The sequence below is a fragment of the Aquarana catesbeiana genome, linkage group LG01 (genome assembly GCF_042186555.1).
Source record: "Aquarana catesbeiana isolate 2022-GZ linkage group LG01, ASM4218655v1, whole genome shotgun sequence".
Classification (NCBI taxonomy): Eukaryota; Metazoa; Chordata; class Amphibia; order Anura; family Ranidae; genus Aquarana; species Aquarana catesbeiana.
Genome location: NC_133324.1, coordinates 749,885,634 through 749,905,277, shown reverse-complemented (window position 1 = coordinate 749,905,277; position 19,644 = coordinate 749,885,634). Strand labels below are relative to the sequence as shown.

General features: G+C 40.9%; 1 protein-coding gene across 5 annotated transcripts in view; it reads right to left on the bottom strand.

The window, feature by feature from the left end:
- Positions 1 to 19,644, bottom strand: part of GRIA2 (glutamate ionotropic receptor AMPA type subunit 2) — a 253,373-nt gene that overhangs the window by 74,943 nt on the left and 158,786 nt on the right. For all 5 annotated transcript variants that reach the window (XR_012236634.1, XM_073605735.1, XM_073605713.1 and 2 more), the window contains exon 11: positions 17,863 to 18,233. Coding sequence is in view for 4 of the 5 variants with exons in the window: in XM_073605735.1 (XP_073461836.1) it covers positions 17,863 to 18,233 (371 nt within the window). In the remaining variant the exon portion in view is untranslated. The remainder of the gene's footprint in view (positions 1 to 17,862; positions 18,234 to 19,644) is intronic.

The following is a 19,644-nucleotide window of genomic DNA, read 5'->3' as shown; positions in this document are numbered from 1 at the left end:
CAACTGAAAAATGTTCTTCCTAAACAGTGACCAGCAATAGTAGAGTATATCTAATCAACAAACCTGGTTCCTGGCCCAGTACCCAAGCAAACCATAATCCTAGTCCTCAATTAAAAACAATCACTAGTATAAATAAGGAAATTACTGCAATTACTAGTTATACAACCATTTATATCTAAAATACCCAGCCATAAGACGACAATGCAAACCTTCTCAAAAACAAGCTTACGTGTGATGATCTGTAATGGTATGGAAACAAACCAGTCTGATGCTGGATATTCAAGGTCACCATTAGGGATGGGCCGAACAACCCCCTGTTCGGTTTAAACCAGAACTTTCAAACATCGGGAAAGTTTGGAACCGAATAACGAATCCCTTTGAAGTCTATGGGACCAAATGTGAAAAATCAAAAGTGCCCATTTTGAAGGCTTATATGCAAGTAATTGGGCATACAGTGGTTATGGGGGTCTGGGTACTGCCCTGTGGGACATGTATCAATAAAAGAACTGTAATTTGAGTAGTGATTTATTGATGCTTTAAGTGAAAGTATAAAAATGAAAAATTCCTTTCAATATAGTGCCTGGGGGGTGCCCTTAGTCCACCTCAAAGGGGCACATCTGTGCTGTGTATAGAAGCTGCTGCAGCAATAATTGCATTCATAAAGCCCTTCAAGCTTTCTTTATTTTGTAAGCAACTGCTTGGGGAGCCAGTCTGTATGATGAGGCCACAATGAACTGCACAGGGAACAAGATTAGAGATTTGTTGGATAAATTCTGGTGTCTCTACCACAGACTTTGAATTTCAACTTCTGTAACAGGTGCGGAAAAATTGTTCTTTGGGTGTTGGTGGCGCCTTTACACCATAACCCTATAAAGGTACTCTTGATGAAAGCAAGAATTGGTCTTGCTGTCAAAAATTGTAATGATATGCACCTGTCAAACAGGTGCGGAAAAATTGTTCTTTTGGTGTCGGTGGTGCCTTCACACCGTATTCCTATAGAGGTACTCCTGATGAAAGCAACAATTGGCCTTGCTGTCAAAAATTGCAGTGATATGCACCTGTCAAACAGGTGCAGAAAAATTGTTCTTTGGGTGTCGGTGGCGCCTTCAAACTATAACCATATAGAGGTACACTTAATGAAAGCAAGAATTGGCCTTACTGTTAAAAATTGTAATGATATGCACCTGTTAAACAGGTGTGGAAAAATTGTTCTTTGGGTGTCGGTGGCGCCTTCACACCGTAACCCTATAGAGCAGTGGTTCTCAACTCCAGTCCTCAGGACCCACCAACAGGTCAGGTTTGCAAGATAGCTGAAATACATCACAGGTGATATAATTTGCTGCTCAGGGATTGCAGTATTCTAGTCTGCAACTCCCCAAGGTAATACTTAAAATCTGGCCTGTTGGTGGGTCCCGAGGACTGGAGTTGAGAACCACTGCTATAGAGGTACTCTTGATGAAAGCAAGAATTGGCCTTTCTGTCAAAAATTGTAATGATATGCACCTGTCAAACAGGTGCGGAAAAATAGTTCTTTGGGTGTCGGTGGCACCTTCACACCATAACCCTATGGATGAAAGCAGGAATTGGCCTTACTGTCAAAAATTGCAATGATATGCTTCTGTAAAACAGGTGCAGAAAGGTTGTTCTTTTGGTGTCGGTGTTGCCTTCACATTGTAACCCTATAGAGGTATTCCTGATGAAAGCAACAATTGGCCTTGCTGTCACAAAATTGCAATGATATGCACCTGTCAAACAGGTGCAGAAACATTTTTCTTTGGGTGTCGGTGGCACCTTCACACTGTAACCATATAGAGGTACTCTTAATGAAAGCAAGAATTGGCCTTTCTGTCAAAAATTGCAATGATATGCACCTGTCAAACAAGTGCAGAAAGATTGTTCTTTGGGTGTCGGTGGCGCCTTCACACCATAACCCTATAGAGGTACTCTTGATGAAAGCAAGAATTGGAATTGGCCTTTCTGTCAAAAATTGTAATGATATGCATCTGTCAAACAGGTGCGGAAAAATTAGTCTTTGGGTGTTAATTGTGCCCATGAAACCTACACCAAAAACATTCTACCAGATGAAATCAACACCCACAACACTAGGCAGCCTAGAAGTCCTGCAGAGATTCCACATGCCAAAAACACTTAATCGCCGACATCGGCATCAGGGGCTTCATAGCTGCTGGTAATCCAAGACTGATTCATTTTGCTAAAAGTTAGATGGTCCACGGAGTCTGTGGACAGATGCATTCTATGATCAGTAACAAAACCTCCAGCAGCACTGAATGCTCGTTCAGAAAGCACGCTGGATGCAGGGCAGCCCAATAGCATACTGGGCAAGTTCTGACCAGTGGTCTATTGTCATGACCCAGTAAGCCAATGGATCATCGACTGGAAATCTCTCCATCTCTCTTTTCACCCTTAGATAATCGCCCACCATGTGATGCAGACGCTGCCATCTTCTGCACTCTCTGTGGGGACGGGATGAGTTCTGAGACTTTACCCTTATAATGGTGGTCAAGGAAGGTTGCCAACTAATAGTGATCCTTTTCCTTTACGCCACGTATTCTTGGGTCCCTTCGAAGGCTCTGAAGTATGAGGGAGCCCATGCACCGCAAATTTGCGGAGGCATGAGAAGCAGACTCCTCAGGGTTACTGAGGATTATAGTATCAGGAACTGCCTCCTCCCAGCCACGTACTACTCCCAAGGGTTCTGTGGATGGAAAACCATCTCTTAATGTTTGACGTATGTCTTCCTCTGCTTTAATGCCTCCAAAATTGCCAGAATCCCCCTCCTCCTCTCTCTCCTCTTGAGTGTTCTGTGGCATAGAAACAAGGGTGTCTGCATAAAGTGGGCCTTGAGAGGAAATGAAGTCCTCCTCTTCGTTCTGCTGCTCTGCCTCAAGTGCCCTGTCCATAATGCCATGCAGAGTCTGGTCCAGCAGGAACACAACAGAGATTGTGTCACTGATGGATGCATTGTCATGGCTCACCATCCTTATGGCCTCCTCAAATGGTGACAGTACAGTGCATGCATCCTTTAAGAGCAGCCATTGGTGTGGGAAAAAAAAGGTGAGCAGGCCTGAGCCTGTTGTTGTGCCATACTCACACAGGTACTTGTTGAAGGCCCTCTGCTGCATGTGCAGCCACTGCAGCATTACCAAAGTCGAGTTCCACCTGGTGGACATGTCACAAATCAGGCAGTTTACGGGCAGGTAGAATTCCTAAGAGTCAGAACCAACATCTGAATCAAGTAATTGCTGTGCATCGTCAAGGACCAAGTGGCTGATGCTGAGTTCAAATAACTCTGCTTACTCCTCCATGGCAGATGCTGGGACTATGGCAGGAATAGATGAGGACAGTTTAGTAAGCCAGTCCACCACCTCCATGCTGTGGCTGGATATCGTGGGCAACAACACTAAACAGAGGAAATTATGCCCCACCTGAGGACTGACCATGTCCACCTTTGCCTCTAGACACATACGCTGCTGGTCCCCTTGAAGTGCCATGGGAGCATCTGCCTCTCTTTTCTGTCTTCCCAGACATGATGGAGGAGTGGGGGTGTTTAATAACAAAATGTAATAACGATGTGTAAATTTGTACATGGATGCACTTTAATCAATGGAAAGTGGTGTTTGGTGCAGTTTAATTTGAGTATTCACGACACAGACACACTCCACGGATACACTATAATATACTGCAATATACTGCATCAAACAGATAGTAACGCACACAACTATTTGGCATTAAACTTGCAGTAATGCAATGAAATATACAGTGCTAAACTTGCAGTAACACACAGAACTATACAGCGTTAAACTTGCAGTAACGCACAGAACTATATGGCGTTAAACTTGCAGTAACACAATGAAATATATGGCGTTAAACTTGCAGTAACACACACAACTATATGGGGTTAAACTTGCAGTAACGCAATGAAATATACAGGGTTAAACTTGCAGTAATGCACAGAACTATGTGGCATTAAACTTGCAGTAGCGCACAGAACTATACAGCGTCAAACTTTCAGTAATGCACAGAACTATATGGCATTGAACTTGCAGTAATGCAATGAAATATACAGGGTTAAACTTGCAGTAACGCACAGAACTATATGGCATTAAATTTGCAGTAACACAAAGAAATATATGGCGTTAAACTTGCAGTAATGCACAGAACTATATGGCGTTACACTTGCAGTAACACAATGAAATACACGGCGTTAAACTTGCAGTAATGCACAGAACTATATGGCGTTACACTTGCAGTAACACAGTGAAATATATGGCGTTAAACTTGCAGTAACACAGTGAAATATACGGCGTTAAACTTGCAGTAATGCAGAGAACTATATGGCGTTAAATTTGCAGTAACGCAAAGAAATATATAGCAGTAAACTTGCAGTAACGCAATGAAATATATGGCGTTAAACTTACAGTAACTCAAAGAAATATACGGCGTTAAACTTGCAGTAATGCAATGAAATATATGCCATTAAATTTGCAGTAACGCACATAACTATATGGCACTAAACTTGCATTAATGCACAGAACTATATAGCATTAAACTTGCAGTAATGCAATGAAATATACAGGGTTAAACTTGCAGTAACGCACAGAACTATATGGCGTTAAATTTGCAGTAACACAATTAAATATATGGCGTTAAACTTGCAGTAATGCACAGAACTATATGGCGTTACACTTGCAGTAACACAATGAAATATATGGTGTTAAACTTACAGTAATGCACAGAACTATATGGCGTTACACTTGCAGTAACACAGTGAAATATATAGCGTTAAACTTGCAGTAACACAATGAAATATACGGCGTTAAACTTGCAGTAATGCAGAGAACTATATGGTGTTAAATTTGCAGTAATGCAAAGAAATATATAGCAGTAAACCTGCAGTAATGCAATTAAATATATGGCGTTAAACTTGCAGTAACGCAACTAAATATACAGCGTTAAACTTGCAGTAATGCAATGAACTATATGACATTAAAGTGGTTGTAAACCCTTTACAACCACTTTTGACTACAGGTAAGCCTATAATAAGGCTTACCTGTAGCTACCCCGGATATCTTCTAAACCTGCACGGTTTAGGAGATAGCCCCTGTATCAGCATGTGCCGACTTCATCGGCACATGCGCACTGAAGCAATGGAACATCCGTGCCATTGCTTCAGCTAGTATGTTGTTACCGACGGCTCCCTTGCACAATCACAGCTCCAGAGCCCGCGATACCCGGAAGTAACTCCGGGAGCGATGTCACCAGCCAGAGCAGTGTACGAGGACCTCTGCGGGGGCTTCAATCTAAGGTAAGTAATTCATAATGAGCTAGTATGCTATGCATACTAGCTCATTATGCCTTTGTCTTGCAGGTTTTTTTTTTTCTCTGGGGGGGTTTACAACCACTTTAAACTTGCAGTAATGCAATGAAATATACAAAGTTAAACTTGCAGTAATGCACATAATTATATGGCGTTAAACTTGCAATAACGCACAGAACTATATGGCGTTAAACTTGCAGTAATGCAATAAAATATACTGTGTTAAACCGTCACTACACTCAGACTGACTGAACTATCCCTACATTGATACTAATGTAAAGATTAATGGTTGCACTACACTCACAATGACTGTACTATCCCTACATTGACACTAATGTAAAGATGAATGGTGGTCGCACTACACTCTAAATGACTGAACTATCCCTACATTCACACTAATGTAAAGATGAATGATCGTACTACACTCACACTGAACTATCCCTAGATGCACACTAAATTGATATTCTACACTAACGATAGAATCAGAATAGAACACTATAGAACACTAACTGTCTAATGGCACTGAACAGAGCCCTGTTCTACCTCTCTCCACGCCGCTATCACACTACAAATGGCCGATATGGAAAGAATACTTTTAGAGTGTGGGGTGGGATTAAGAGCAATGAGCCATGATTGGATACAGTCATCATGACAGCATCCAATCATGGCTCTGACAGTGCTCTGTGTGGGCGAAGCTTTCATTGCTTCAGCCAGTCAGGGCCTTCAATTCACTGTGCGGTGGCGCAGTGCATTGTGGTTGTTTGGTGGGCCAAGCAAACGGTCGAACGACCCTATAATTCGGTTGTTTGGAGAACTTCCAAACAGCTAATGTTCGGCCTGAACTCATGCTTGGGCCGATACATTCATCCATCCTTAGTTACCTTAATTTGTTGGCCAATATAAACATCAAAAGTTGTGTATTATATACCAGTATGGGCAGACAATGGCTGAAAAGAGCATTCCTGAGCAAATAAAATATGTATCATTGGTATCAGCTCTATCAATATCGTGCAATATTTCAGCTGTTCCAGAATAAGAACAAAGTGTGCTGCTGTTCCAGTCCCTGCACAGAACACAGTTACAGTATTAATTTCTGAATAAATCATATTGAGTCATATTTCATTGATTTGCTGGTATGTTATTTGAAATGTACCATCCAATATTGTTGAGTGATATGAATTTGCGCCGGGTGCTACTCTTTTATAACACAGTAGTAAGAACATTAGATTGATGTAGAAACCCACAGCAACCAGTCAGCAATCACCTTGCAGATGCTTGCTATTTTGTGCCTCTGAAAGCTGCCTCCTGATTGGTTGACTTGAATTTCTACACACTTCTGTTTTCTGTATTACATAAACAAACAAGTCTAGCATTCACATTGCCCTTCACTGTAAATATTACTTCAATTGTTGATATTCATAAAGGAAAATCAAAGTAGGGAAAATATGTGGCTATTTGTAAATTGTGTGTCTAATTAGCTTTTCCTCTTTTCTTGGTGGCTTTGATGCGGATTGCCATTATCTTTCCACAAGTAGTTAAAAATGTGAGCAGTAGTTTAAACTTTTATCTTTTCTTTTAATTTAGTGTGATAGCAAAGAACACAGTGTATTTAATTATCGCTCATGCTGTTGTCATGGCAACTATAATTTAAAACATTATTCGTGTTCACTTGGCATGGAAGTGAGAAAAAGTGCACACTGCAGTGATTTACATACATATGTTAAATCGCATTTACAAAGGGAGTTGTGGTTCGCATTTTAGTAAGCAATTAAAGTTATTATTTAATGCTGTTTAATAATTATTTATTTATATAGTCATTTGAATAAGCAAACAAATCTGACATACATCTTACAAAAGTGAGTACACCCCTCACATTTTTGTAAATATTTCATTATATCTTTTCATGTAACAACACTGAAGAAATGACACTTTGCTACAATGTAAAAGAGTGTACAGCTTGTATAACAGTGTAAATTTGCTGTCCCCTCAAAATAACCCAACACACAGCCATTAATGTCTAAACACCCCTAAGTGAAAATGTTCAAATTGGGCTAAAAGTGTTAATTTTTTGTGTGGCCACCATTAATTTCCAGCACTGCCTTAACCCTCTTGGGCATGGAGTTCACCAGAGCTTCACAGGTTGCCACTTGAGTCCTCTTCCATTCCTCCATGATGACATCACGGAGTTGGTGGATGTTAGAGACCTTGTGCTCCTCCACCTTCCATTTGAGGATGCCCCACAGATGCTCAATAGGGTTTAGGTCTGGAGACATGCTTGGCCAGTCCATCACCTTTACCCTCAGCTTCTTTAGCAGGGCAGTGGTCATCTTGGAGGTGTGTTTGGGGTCATTATCATGTTGGAATACTGCCCTGCAGCCCAGTCTCAGAAGGGAGGGGATCATGCACTGTTTCAGTATGTCACAGTACATGTTGGCATTTATGGTTCCCTCAATGAACTGTAGCTCCCCAGTTCCAGCAGCCCTCATGCAGCCCCAGGCCATGACACTCCTACCACCATGCTCGACTGTAGGCAAGACACACTTGTCTTTGCACTCCTTACCTGGTTTCTGCCACACACGCTTGACACCATCTAAACCAAATAAGTTTATCTTGGTCTCATCAGATCACAGGACATGGTTCCAGTAATCCATGTCCTTAGTCTGCTTGTCTTCAGCAAACTGTTTGTAGGCTTTCTTGTGCACCATCTTTAGAAGAGGCTTCCTTCTGGGATGACAGTCATGCAGACCAATTTGATGCAGTGTGCGGTGTATGGTCGGAGCACTGACAGGCTGACCCCCCACCCCTTCAACCTCTGCAGCAATTTTGTCAGCACTCATATATCTATTTCCCAAAGACAACCTCTGAATATGACACTGAGCACCTGCACTCAACTTCTTTGGTCGACCGTGGCAAGGCCTGTCCTGAGTGGAACCTGTTAAACCGCTGTATGGTCTTGGCCATCATGCTGCAGCTCAGTTTGAAGGTCTTGGCAATCTTCTTATAGCCTAAGTCATCTTTATGTAGAACAACAATTCTTTTTTCAGATACTCAGAGAGTTCTCTGCCATGAGGTGCCATGTTGAACTTCCAGTGACCAGTATGAGAGAGTGAGAGCGATAACACCAAATTTAAGATTTTAGGGGTGGAGGTGTGGAGGCAGTTGCTGCCACTTGCCTAACCACACGTGCACTCCTATCCCCCCCCCCCTTTTCCCCCTTCACATCACCTTCCCTGCCTTGACATCCATTCTTTCCTCCTGGTTGAGCACTTCCCCAACCTCTTTTACTTTATAAGTTGTAACTCCCTTACATATATTCTTTACCTAACCAGAAATTGTCCATAATCCCCCGTGTCCGCCGTTTGGGGATTTGTGTGGGGTTCCACTATCCCTTTCAACCCGTTTGAGTTGGTGAGCCAGTCTATTTTGTTACTACTCTGTATGGTGTTTATTATCTTTACTTGCTGTTTTTGTTTAATTGTCTAAAATAAAGTTTATTGTTTTAGACCTATTCCTCCTGAATAAGCCGCAAAACCGGTTGAGGAACCATCTTAGATACCCCTCTCCACAAGAAATCTCACGGTTATACCCGTTTATGCTTGTGTTAAGTGTGGTGTATTAATTGTTTTAGCATTCCATGTATGTACCTTTTTGCAAATGTGTTTTGTAATTATTAAAGTTTATACGTTTTTTATATAATTTCCCTGAATTGCTTGTTACTAACGGGTCCCGAGATATTCCCAACTCCCAACTTATAGGACTGCGCGTGTGGTTAGGCAAGTGGCAGCAACTGCCTCCACACCTCTACCCCTAAAATCTTTAGTCGTTCCAAACCGGGATGATGGCACTGATTACTGAATTTTATCATTATTGACTTAACTGAGGCTATACTCACTTTATATGCAACACCAAATTTAACATACCTGCTCCCCATTCACACCTGAGACATTGTAATACTAATGAGTCACTTGACACCGGGGAGGGAAAATAGCTAATTGGGCCCAATATGGACATTTTCACTTAGGGGTGTACTCACTTTTGTTGCCAGCAGTTTAGACATTAATGGCTATGTGTTGAGTTATTTTGAGGGGACAGCAAATTTACACTGTTATTCAAGCTGTACACTTACTTACTACTTTACACTGTAGCAAAGGGATGTATTCACTTTTGTGAGATACTGTATGTTAAAAAGTTTATAACTGTGTATTCTGCTAGCAAAAAGAACTGAAGGCATTTATAGCACCGAAAATATATATTTAATTCTTGCACAGTTAAAATCAGGATGTTGCTTTAAGGGGGGGGGGGGGGGGGGGCGGTGTTAAATCCCTGTATATAAGCAATTGCATGTTTACCTGTTTTTCTTGGAATAGAAGAACAATTCAAAGCCCAGTACCCAACACCCCAAAAATTGTATGCTTTTGATCCCCCACTCCAAAAAAAGATAGATAAGCTTTTAGCACTAGGAGCTTGGGGCTAGTAGTTTTTAGCACAGAGCTGTAAGCTTAAAGAGTAATTCCATAACATAGGGCTCTTCTCTCACAAATCTTCTTTTAACCCTACCCCAGGGGTGGCTCCAGTTTTTTGGCAGTGCTCTACTGGTGGTATAAGTGGGGAAGCTAGTCCCTGATCCTAAGGGGTAGATTTACCAAAACTGGAGCACTCATAATCTGGTGCAGATGTGCATGGTAGCCAATCAGCTTCTATCCTTAGCTTGTTCAATTAAGCATTGACACTAAAACCTGAAAGCCTCACTGGATTTTGCTCACTCGAGTTTTAGTAAATCTTCCCCTGAATGTTGTAATAAAAAAAATAACATAAAATGTCTTAGAAAATGAAAAGAAGCAATATTATATAGAAACCATTCACAATGTGTTAAGAATATAGACTGTAGCTCATTTTAAGCACATTGAAGAGTAAACGTTGCAGTGGTCAGACGTATTTACCAATGTGCCTTACATTGCTGGTTAGCAAATGCAAAAATCAGTGCATTTGTCAATGGACATAAAAAATAAGCCATAGCTGCCAACATTTGCAAAGAATTGAAGTAACACTTTGAAAGGATTAAAAGGAAAATGTGGTGTGCTACTTTGGCCATCTGTCACACATTTGTGGGCATGGTCAATAAAATGGGTGTTGCTTCATGGTATATGGCTTGCAGTATGCCACTTTTCCCCATTTGCTATCATTTAGATAAAATAGAGTCTAGGGTTCATGAAAGGCAAATGGGGATTAAAAGAACCCCATGGTTGGTGTCAGAGGCAGTAAATTAACCTTCAGCACTGATGTCAATGCCAATAATGATAACCCACAGCATGTATCAGGGCTAGGGCTAACAAGGATAACTCCCAGCAATAGTTCCCAGAATGTGTCAAGGCCAGCAATAAATACCCCAGCAATAGCCTTCAGCATGTGACAGGGTCAGCAATGGAAAACCCCAGCAATAACACACAGCGCAATAACAAAAAACCCAAGCACAATACTAACCCCCAGCACTGCAATAATGACACTCTCCAGCAATGAAATAAAGATAAGTCCCGCAACAAAAGTATGACATCCCCAGTGGCTCAATGAGGATAACTGTTAGCACTGCAATAATTATAATCCCCAGCACTATAATAATGATAACCCCCAGCACTACAATAATGATAACCCCCTTTGCTGCAATATTAGTTACTGCTAGCACTGCAATAATAACCCCCACCAGTGCAATATTGACCCCAGAACTGTAGTAATGATAACCCCCAGCACTGTAATAATGCTAACCACATCATTGCAATAATAACTCCCAGCACTGCAATAATGATAATCATCTGCATGGGTGTTCACTAGTTTTGCATGCCTGAGTACCTGCTCCCACTAAGCTTCCCCTCTCCTACGCTGCTGCCAGTAGCTTCCTCACTCCACCCGACAAAGCAAAGAACCGGGGTGCTTAAAGATATTTGGGGGGTTTATAGCACACCCAAGTGCTCCCCTGGTACTGCCTTACCCCTAACTCTAACTTTCCTTGTAATCCTGAGATAGCCCTCGCTAATGTAAACTGCTTAGGTCCAATTCAAATTTGTAAATATCCTCCCCCTTCCCAAATCCCCCCTTCCAGCACATATTATTTCCCCTTCCCAAATCCCCTCTCCCAACACAAATCCTCCCTCACCCCAAATCCCCCTCCTACCGTATATCCTGTTCCCCCCTAAATCCCCTCTCCTAGCACAAATTCTCTCATCCCCACAAATGTTTGTTACCTCCACCGCCTCACCCCCCCCTCCCCCACTGTGTCCCCTGTACTTTTCCCTCCTCCCTCCCTTAAACTCACAGACCTCAGATGCTATAGTAGTAGTGACAGCAAAATCGCTATAGGAGTAATGCCAGCAGTACAGAGGAGGAGTAAGATGTGGGCTGTGCTCTTCCATGCCCAGCTCCTCTCTCTTGTCAGAGCAGCACTCCTTAATACAGGAATGCTGTCAGATCAGGACTGTGCAGAATTACCCACCCCCTACCCACATTTTTTGCAGCCAAAAGAGGAGCAGGCTAGGGAGGAGATAGGCATGGGTAAAATGATCTGACAGAATTCCTGTATAAAATCCTGTATTGAGGAGCGCTGCTCTGACAAGAGAGAGGAGCTGGACATGGAAGCACACAGCCCACATGTCTTCCTGTCTTCCTCCACCTCTCTACTGCTGTCACTACTTGTGACAATGAGGAAAGCAGCAGGTGTTAGATTGCTTGCTGACCTTCATGAAACAAATAAAGCTGTTGGTATTGATAGTCCCCTATTGTCACATATTGAGGAAGTATTTTCAGATAATCAAAGTGCATATCATCAGGTTTTACTGAGTAAGGACAGTAGGAACCTCACAGCATTTATTACCAATGAATGTCTGTTCCCCTTAAAATGTGTGCTTATGGATTAGCTTTAGCACCCAGTTGTTTTCTGATGTTTTCATTCCTCAGTAAGGTACCTGGCGTACAGTGGTACAGTGGTGCCCAACCATGGATCTTCATTACAAGTACCTTAAAATTGTTATAAACAGCATTGAATCTTTAGGACTGAAACTGAATATTGCTGCTTTAGACAAACTCAACTGTCATTTCTAGGTCAAATTTTATCAGAAGAGGGACTATTGCCTGATCCTGAGCATGTGACAGCTGTGATAAAAGCACCTGCTCCATCAGACCTTCAGGTGCTTTCTTAGGTCTTAGTTCATGGTAGTCCAAATGTCTTCCCAATTCCAATTATACCTCAGTTGCAGAGCCATTGAGAGCATTACTACAGTACATAGCAATGCAAGCATGGATCATCCAGCACAGCTTTGGAACAGGGAAAACTGCTTATTGAGAGCAGCCCAGCATTAGCCTTATTTGATCATTACCCAGGTAGAGAAAACTGTTACTTCTGAAGCCAGAACACCCGCCAAAGCAGAAAGAATGTATTATCACACTCTAGAAAAAGAAGCCATAGCATCTGTTTGGGCAGCAGAAAAATGGAGAACGTAACTGTGGGGTTCACAGTTAACCAAGTGTACTGACCATATTGCTTTAACTCAGGGCTTGACAAATACGCTTGTAAAAAAGCTAAAAAAGTGAGGAGCCAGTTTTTTTTAAACTAACAAATCTTACAGGTGGCACGTGTAAAATGTTCCCGAAGGTGAACTTATCATTTAACCCTTTCACAGCCAGACCCATTTTTGCATTTTTTAAATTATATATTTTCTGTAAGCAGACACCTTAGAGAATAAAATAGTGGTAGTTCCTATTTTGTATGTCACACAATATTACTGCAAAGGTAGTAAAAAAAATATTAAAAATTAATTTTAGGGGGCACAAAAATGCAATACTTTGCCCAATATTTTTGGGTAAAATATAAAAGCCGAGGTTGCACTGACTAAATAAATACCCTACATGTCAAAGCTTAAACATGTCAATATCCTATACTTTCCATAGACGACACTTTAAAAGCCCCCTATAAGTTATCAGTTTACTGTTACGAAAGAGGTCTGATGCTAGAGTTATTGCTCTCATTCCGTGGGTGTGTGGCGATATGTATCGCAATTTATGTTTTCAGGCATAGGCACCCCGCCACATGTGTTTGTACGTGCGTATATGTGGGGGGGGGGGGTTTATGTGCTTGAGTATATACCGATATGTGACAAAAGTGGGTGTCAGATCCCTGCCCTCCTCGCTAACTCACGACGAAGGACCGGCCAACCTCACACCACGCTGTCACTTACGTAACAATGCCACTCCCAGCACAAAGATTTCCCAGCTTGCGGGACCACAATCTAGGTGCCAGCAGCCTGAGAGCGATTGTCACTGGGCTAAATACGTAATTAACCCTTTAACTGTCACCACCCCTGTTTTAAAAGACCAAGCCTGGGGGAGACTCGTAATTATAGCAATACCAATTATGATTTTAGAATAAGCGTCTACAAAACACACTACCACCACAGACAGGTCTGCTCAGAGGCCTTACTCTATAACAGTAGTGCCCTTCAAGAGGCAGGTTCATTTATAGCTTGCATTAAGAGCTTTGTGGCTATGCCCAAATGTTTGTACGTTTTGGGCTAGGTTTTATGCACTTATTCAGTGACTCTGATAAATGTTAAAACATCTCCAAAGGATGCAATACTTTGTAGTTGGTTTACTGTGGTACATAAGGGACTAGGCAATATGAATTCCTATGCAGAGCTGAGGGAGCGATTCACCGCTGTGATAGGGGGCAGTGTGCTGCATGATTAAGGCTGCTTCACACTGAGACAGTTTTCAGACGTTTTAGCGCTAGAAATAGCCTCTAAATAACACCTGAAAACCGCCTCCCATTCATTTCAATGTGACTTTTCACATTGGGGATGTGCGCTTGCGGGACATTCTGAAAAGTCCTGCAAGCAGCATCTTTGGGGTGGTTTGGGAGCGCTCCCAAAACGCCCTGCCTATTGAAATAAATGGGCAGCACTTCCAAAGCGCCTGAAAAGCACTTCTGAAGCGCCGCAACATGAGTGCTTTTAACCCTTTCTTCGACCGCTACTAGGGGTTAAAAGGGCCCCGCTAAAGGCCAAAAAGTGCCGCTAAAAGCTCGGTGGCCCCAGTGTGGCAGTAGCCTTAGTGCATTACATTGCTTCTTTTTTGTTACTTTATTTACTACATATATTACTACATACTTTATTTGAAGTGCACAAAACGTACACTTCATTCACTGCGCTGCATTGTTGTACATTGCTGTATGTTTTGGCACAGTGTGTTGTAATAAAATGCAGCATGTCAGTGTGAATGGGACACTTAGGAAACAATTGTTTCTTGAGTGTCCCTGCAGTGATAGATGTTTTACGATGCGGTAAAATGTTTGCCACTGCATTTAGTATGAATTAGCACTCAGATCATGGAGTCTTCATACATCTCATTTCTTTTTCTTGTCTTTCTTCTTCTCTATTCTTTATTTTTCCCTATTTTATAGTGTAATGTAAATCTTGCTTACTGGTTAAAATGAGTGTACAATATGCAAAGATTATTTAAGAGGGTGTCTTCGACATCACTCCCCCTCTTAATTGGGTTTGGAAAAGAGCTAATAGAGGAGGCGGGGACTTGGTTAAAGGAAATTAGTGGTGTAAGATAGCATATTGTTTAATTGTTTTATTTTTTCTCTTTATTGGGCTCTTCATAATGAATTTTGATGTCAAAGTATAATTCGAGCTGAAGGTAATGCTGAGAGCTATATTTGTTTTCTATTTGCATTTGTAATTGTATATGATGTATTAATCCATTCAATGGTTTCTATACATTTGTGGCACCCTCCCGGATGGGCTGCTAGGTCTGGTTTAGTAAATTTAGTTCTGTAGCTCTCCAGTAATCAGCAGAGCAGCATGTAATTATTTTGGGCTGCTCTGAGCTCTGGCAGGAGCAAGTTTGATTGCTTTCCCCAGTCTTTTTAAGGTTTCCAGAATGTAGCAGGTGGGAGACTCAAATGAGCAGTCTGAATATTTATGCAACTCTAGTGAGCTGAGATGGTGGTTGGGAAGTTTATAAATAGTTTGGTGTCTCAAAGAGCAGTGTTCTTCCCTAGGAGGAGAGGTTCCCTTCTAGAAGGGCTGCTGCCCTTTCTGGCAGTCCAGCTTAAGATTCTGCCCTGTGCATAGATGGGAAGCCTATTGTGCAGCTAATCCTTGGAGAGCTGGAAGAGAGGATTCACTGAGGATCCAGTCTAGAAGCTCCACTGAGGAAACTGTCTGCCTATGTCTGGAGGAAGACACCCAAGTCCCAGGGACACTGTGAGTACAGAATAGAGAGAGGGATCCTAGTGACTGTTACTGATGTTAACCCCTGATGCACTAAGTTTAAGGCTTGCCTGGCTTGGAACATTGCTAATGGTGTCCCAGTGCTGTCCACTTTATGTCCTACCGTTCAAATTCCTGTTCAGTGTTCTGGAGTATTCCACAGCTCCCCTAAGCCTGTCCAATTTATTCTGCAATAAACTTTAGAAAGGCAACCCCTATACTGTTTGCTGAGACCCCAGAGGAGTGAATGTTGTGGTTCGCCTGGCTCCTGCTACACTAGAGGCAAAGAATCTGGAACTCAGAAGCCCTTTTGGGGGTTAGCACTACACTTTCATAATCACTTATCTGCAAGATTGCAGGCCAGAGGTTCTGACTTAAAAAGGAGCTAAACCTTCTTATTATTTACAGCAAAGGACACTTAGCCTCAGTTTGAGATGCAGTTGGCATGGTGCTGTGCATGTGATCAGTTAAGACAATAGCTATTTGATGGCTTGCCAGTTCAACTGAGAGCACAGTCAACTGAGATATTTATCACTCACGGCATGCCTTGAATATAACTGTTTTGGGAAACAGTTACATTGATTGGTTTAGTTCTGCTTTACCTTTAAATTGGTTGTAAGCCCTTACATATACCCAGTGCAGTGACTGGCCTCAGGTAATACACACAGATGAAACAAATCCTCCTACATAAGTTGTACCTGTCTATCTGCCGCCCTTTCTTCTCTATATCCATTCAAAGTGATGAATTTTAAAGATTGTCTGAGAGTTCAGAAGAAAGGGGGCTGAGAGATGAAGTTACACTCTGCAGAGCTCAGAGACGAGAACTCTGACAGCTGATTGGATGGGACACATGCCCCTTCACACAGCACACAGGAACAGAGCTGAGGCTGTCAATCTGCAGGGGGTCCCTCCCCTGTCACCATTTTTCACTTTGTGTCAGGAAAACTATTCAGAAGAAATTTATGCTGTAGTACACACTGTAGAGGGTTATGCTCCGTTCCTATTTCATGTCTGAAGTTTACAACCACTTTAATTGTACTTACTAGTTGCAAATCATTGGTCAACAACTTATTGAAAGTCCTGAAAACAGACAGGACCAGCCATCAATTTTAGAAGAAGATCAGCAGTAGCAGGCTACATGTCTCTATTATATAAATTTCATTTTAGATTTAGCCCTATTATTTTTAGTCTCAAAACACTATACATTATTACATCTTAGAAAGATTGTTTCAAGACTTTCAAAAATTGCCTTTGCAATTTTAGTACCTTACATTTTTGAAAAAAAACAGATAAAGTTTTCACCTAATGCTACACATTTGTATTACTCAGGAATACTCTTTTTCAGATAATTTGTTATCCGCACATATAAAAATGATTAAGGATATACTTGAGTCTTAGCCATACAAGCTGAAAATCAACATACGACTGGTAATACAACAGCACATAGTTGTAACAAGCTGCTTTGTTTTTGTTTTCTAAACTTCAAATGAGAAGATAATACAGGCATACCCCACTTTTAATTACACTTTGGGGTTTATTTACTAAAGTTGGAAAGTGCAAAATCAGGGTCACTGCTGCATAGAAACCAATGAGCTTCTAACCCCAGCTTGTTCAATTAAGCTTTGGTAATAAAACCTGGAAGCTCATTGGTTTCTATGCAGAAGTGAGCCTGATTTTGCACTTTCCAGCTTTAGTAAATAAACCCCAAAGTGTACTTAAAAGTGGGGTATGCCTGTATTTACTAATGTAACTACCTCCAAGACAAACTACACAACATTTCCCTTTATGGAGTCTTACTGCTGTTAATATCTTTCATGTGTTTTCTTGATCAGCTTTACACATACAAAATCAGTTATTAAAGAAGTCAAGTGTGACTTGCATGGCACAGGAGCAACAACATCATTCCAGTTGCAGCTCACCATCCTTTCATCCCATCACAGTTCATGCTGGCCATGAGGACCTGGAACTGTAGACTGGGAATGCAGCAAAAACACGGTACCCCTCCAAGCAGGCATAAAATGATTGGAACCTTGTGCATTTCTGTAGTCTTTACATGGTACATATACTTTTAATGAGAAAACATCAAGGAAAATTAAATACTTCAACCCATAGTTTTAGGATTTGTTTCCAGAATTCTAGCATGCAAAATGTTTAGTGTGACCATATGATGAGTCTTTTATTTCTCCAGTACAATATATTGTATATGCACCATGGTATCCACCTCCGACCAAAAATGCACAAAGTAAAAAGAGATGAATCACCAACCTTGGCGAAATATCGCATCCTTGCTGCATAAAGGCACCAAGGGAAAACCATAGACTATTAAATATCCCAAACTCATTAGATGAATCGTTACTTTGATTTTCTCTTCCATCTTCAAACTCCTCAGTATGCCATTCGTATGGGCTAAATCTGCTGACCAGGAATAAAACTACACTGACCCCAATGTAAGCAAACACTATGCACATCCAGATCTCATATGCTAAAGGATCGAGAAAGGAAAACACTCCCGGTTTTGACTTCTGAGGCTTCTTGATCATAATTGAGATTCCCAAGCTCATGAAAGGTTTCGAGAAGTCAATTACTTCTTCTCTCACCAGTGTAATTGTTAATGGAGCTATTGCAATATCAGCTTTCTGTAAAACAAAAAATATAAAGTGACAAGTGAGGAACTGACCTTTTATTTGACCTTAGAAATTATGCTATAACAACAAAATAAGAACAATTCAGGACAATCATTAGCAATGTGCAGATTCATATTTTATACTTTATAATTTTATTTTAATAATAGTTTTATAACCATGTTTAATAAGACAGCAGCAAAAATATAGTTCATTGGAAATCAGGTGCAATAAAAACCACTGGGTCCCAAAAAATTCCTCATCTAAAATTAGATCACCCAATTTGGCTGTCTACTTCCTATGAGTAAGGTTACAGGCTAGGAGAAGTAACTGAGGCTGCAGAGGCTCAAGTTGGTAGCATATGGAGTAGTGTTGACACTCTGCTCTTACTCCAGAGCAAAGTTTCAATGGATTTTTATTGCAATGCCACACTGATATCTCAGCTAAACTTTTATACAGACTGAGACTGGAATTTAGCGCCTTAAGAATGCTGGCTATAGAGCAATAATGTAAAAGTTAAGGCACTTATTCAAAGTAAAAAATTCATTCTCCACTTCATGTGCAAAGGAAATGACATATAATGTAATGTAATCATTCATAAAAAATAATAGTAAGTACACCCAGCGGTGGTATCATTGGTATCAGTAAATGATTTATAACAGTTGTGATTGCAATTAGAATTTGGGGTACAGAATGAGTGAAGGAGTACAGCATCTTCATGTAACTAAATATTAAAGTTCATAGAGATTTAGGGTAATGAGATAGTGGCTTAACCACAAATGTAGGGTCCTGGTTCTATAAATATACCCATACTTCCCTGTGAGGCGGCATGGCTTCTAGACTGCCTTCAGTGTAACAAACGAAATCCTTTAGTTTTAAGACTCCAGTTGTACTAATATCCTGTGGTATCTACTTATACTATATACTATATACTTTACACATTGGGATGCTAAAAGTATTGTGCTCTTCATTTCGTTAAATTTTCACATTCATGAATCACAGAGAGCTTATGTATTAAAAATGTGCTAACAAGAAAATGTCTTGTTATCCATATCAATTAATCAACTTCTATCTGTCATTTATAAATTAAAAGTGAATCAATTATTGTGACTGGTTGATATAAGAATCAGGCAATATTTTTGCTAGTTCATTTTCATCCATAAGCCCCGAGATACAATATGGCATCCCTCACTCATTCCAACATTTTGTTACATCAAGCAAGAGCACATATGCAACTTTTTGCCAAACTGTTTCCTGGACAGATTTATGGAAACTAAAATAATATGTCAGGCATATCAATCCTTCAATAAATACCACTGTTCATTCTTTCAGACTGTAATAATGTCATATTTCAAGGTGAAAGAGGTGACAGAAAAATCATGATTCATGTCTGAGAAAGAACAAGGAAAATAGCTTTGTGGTTTGT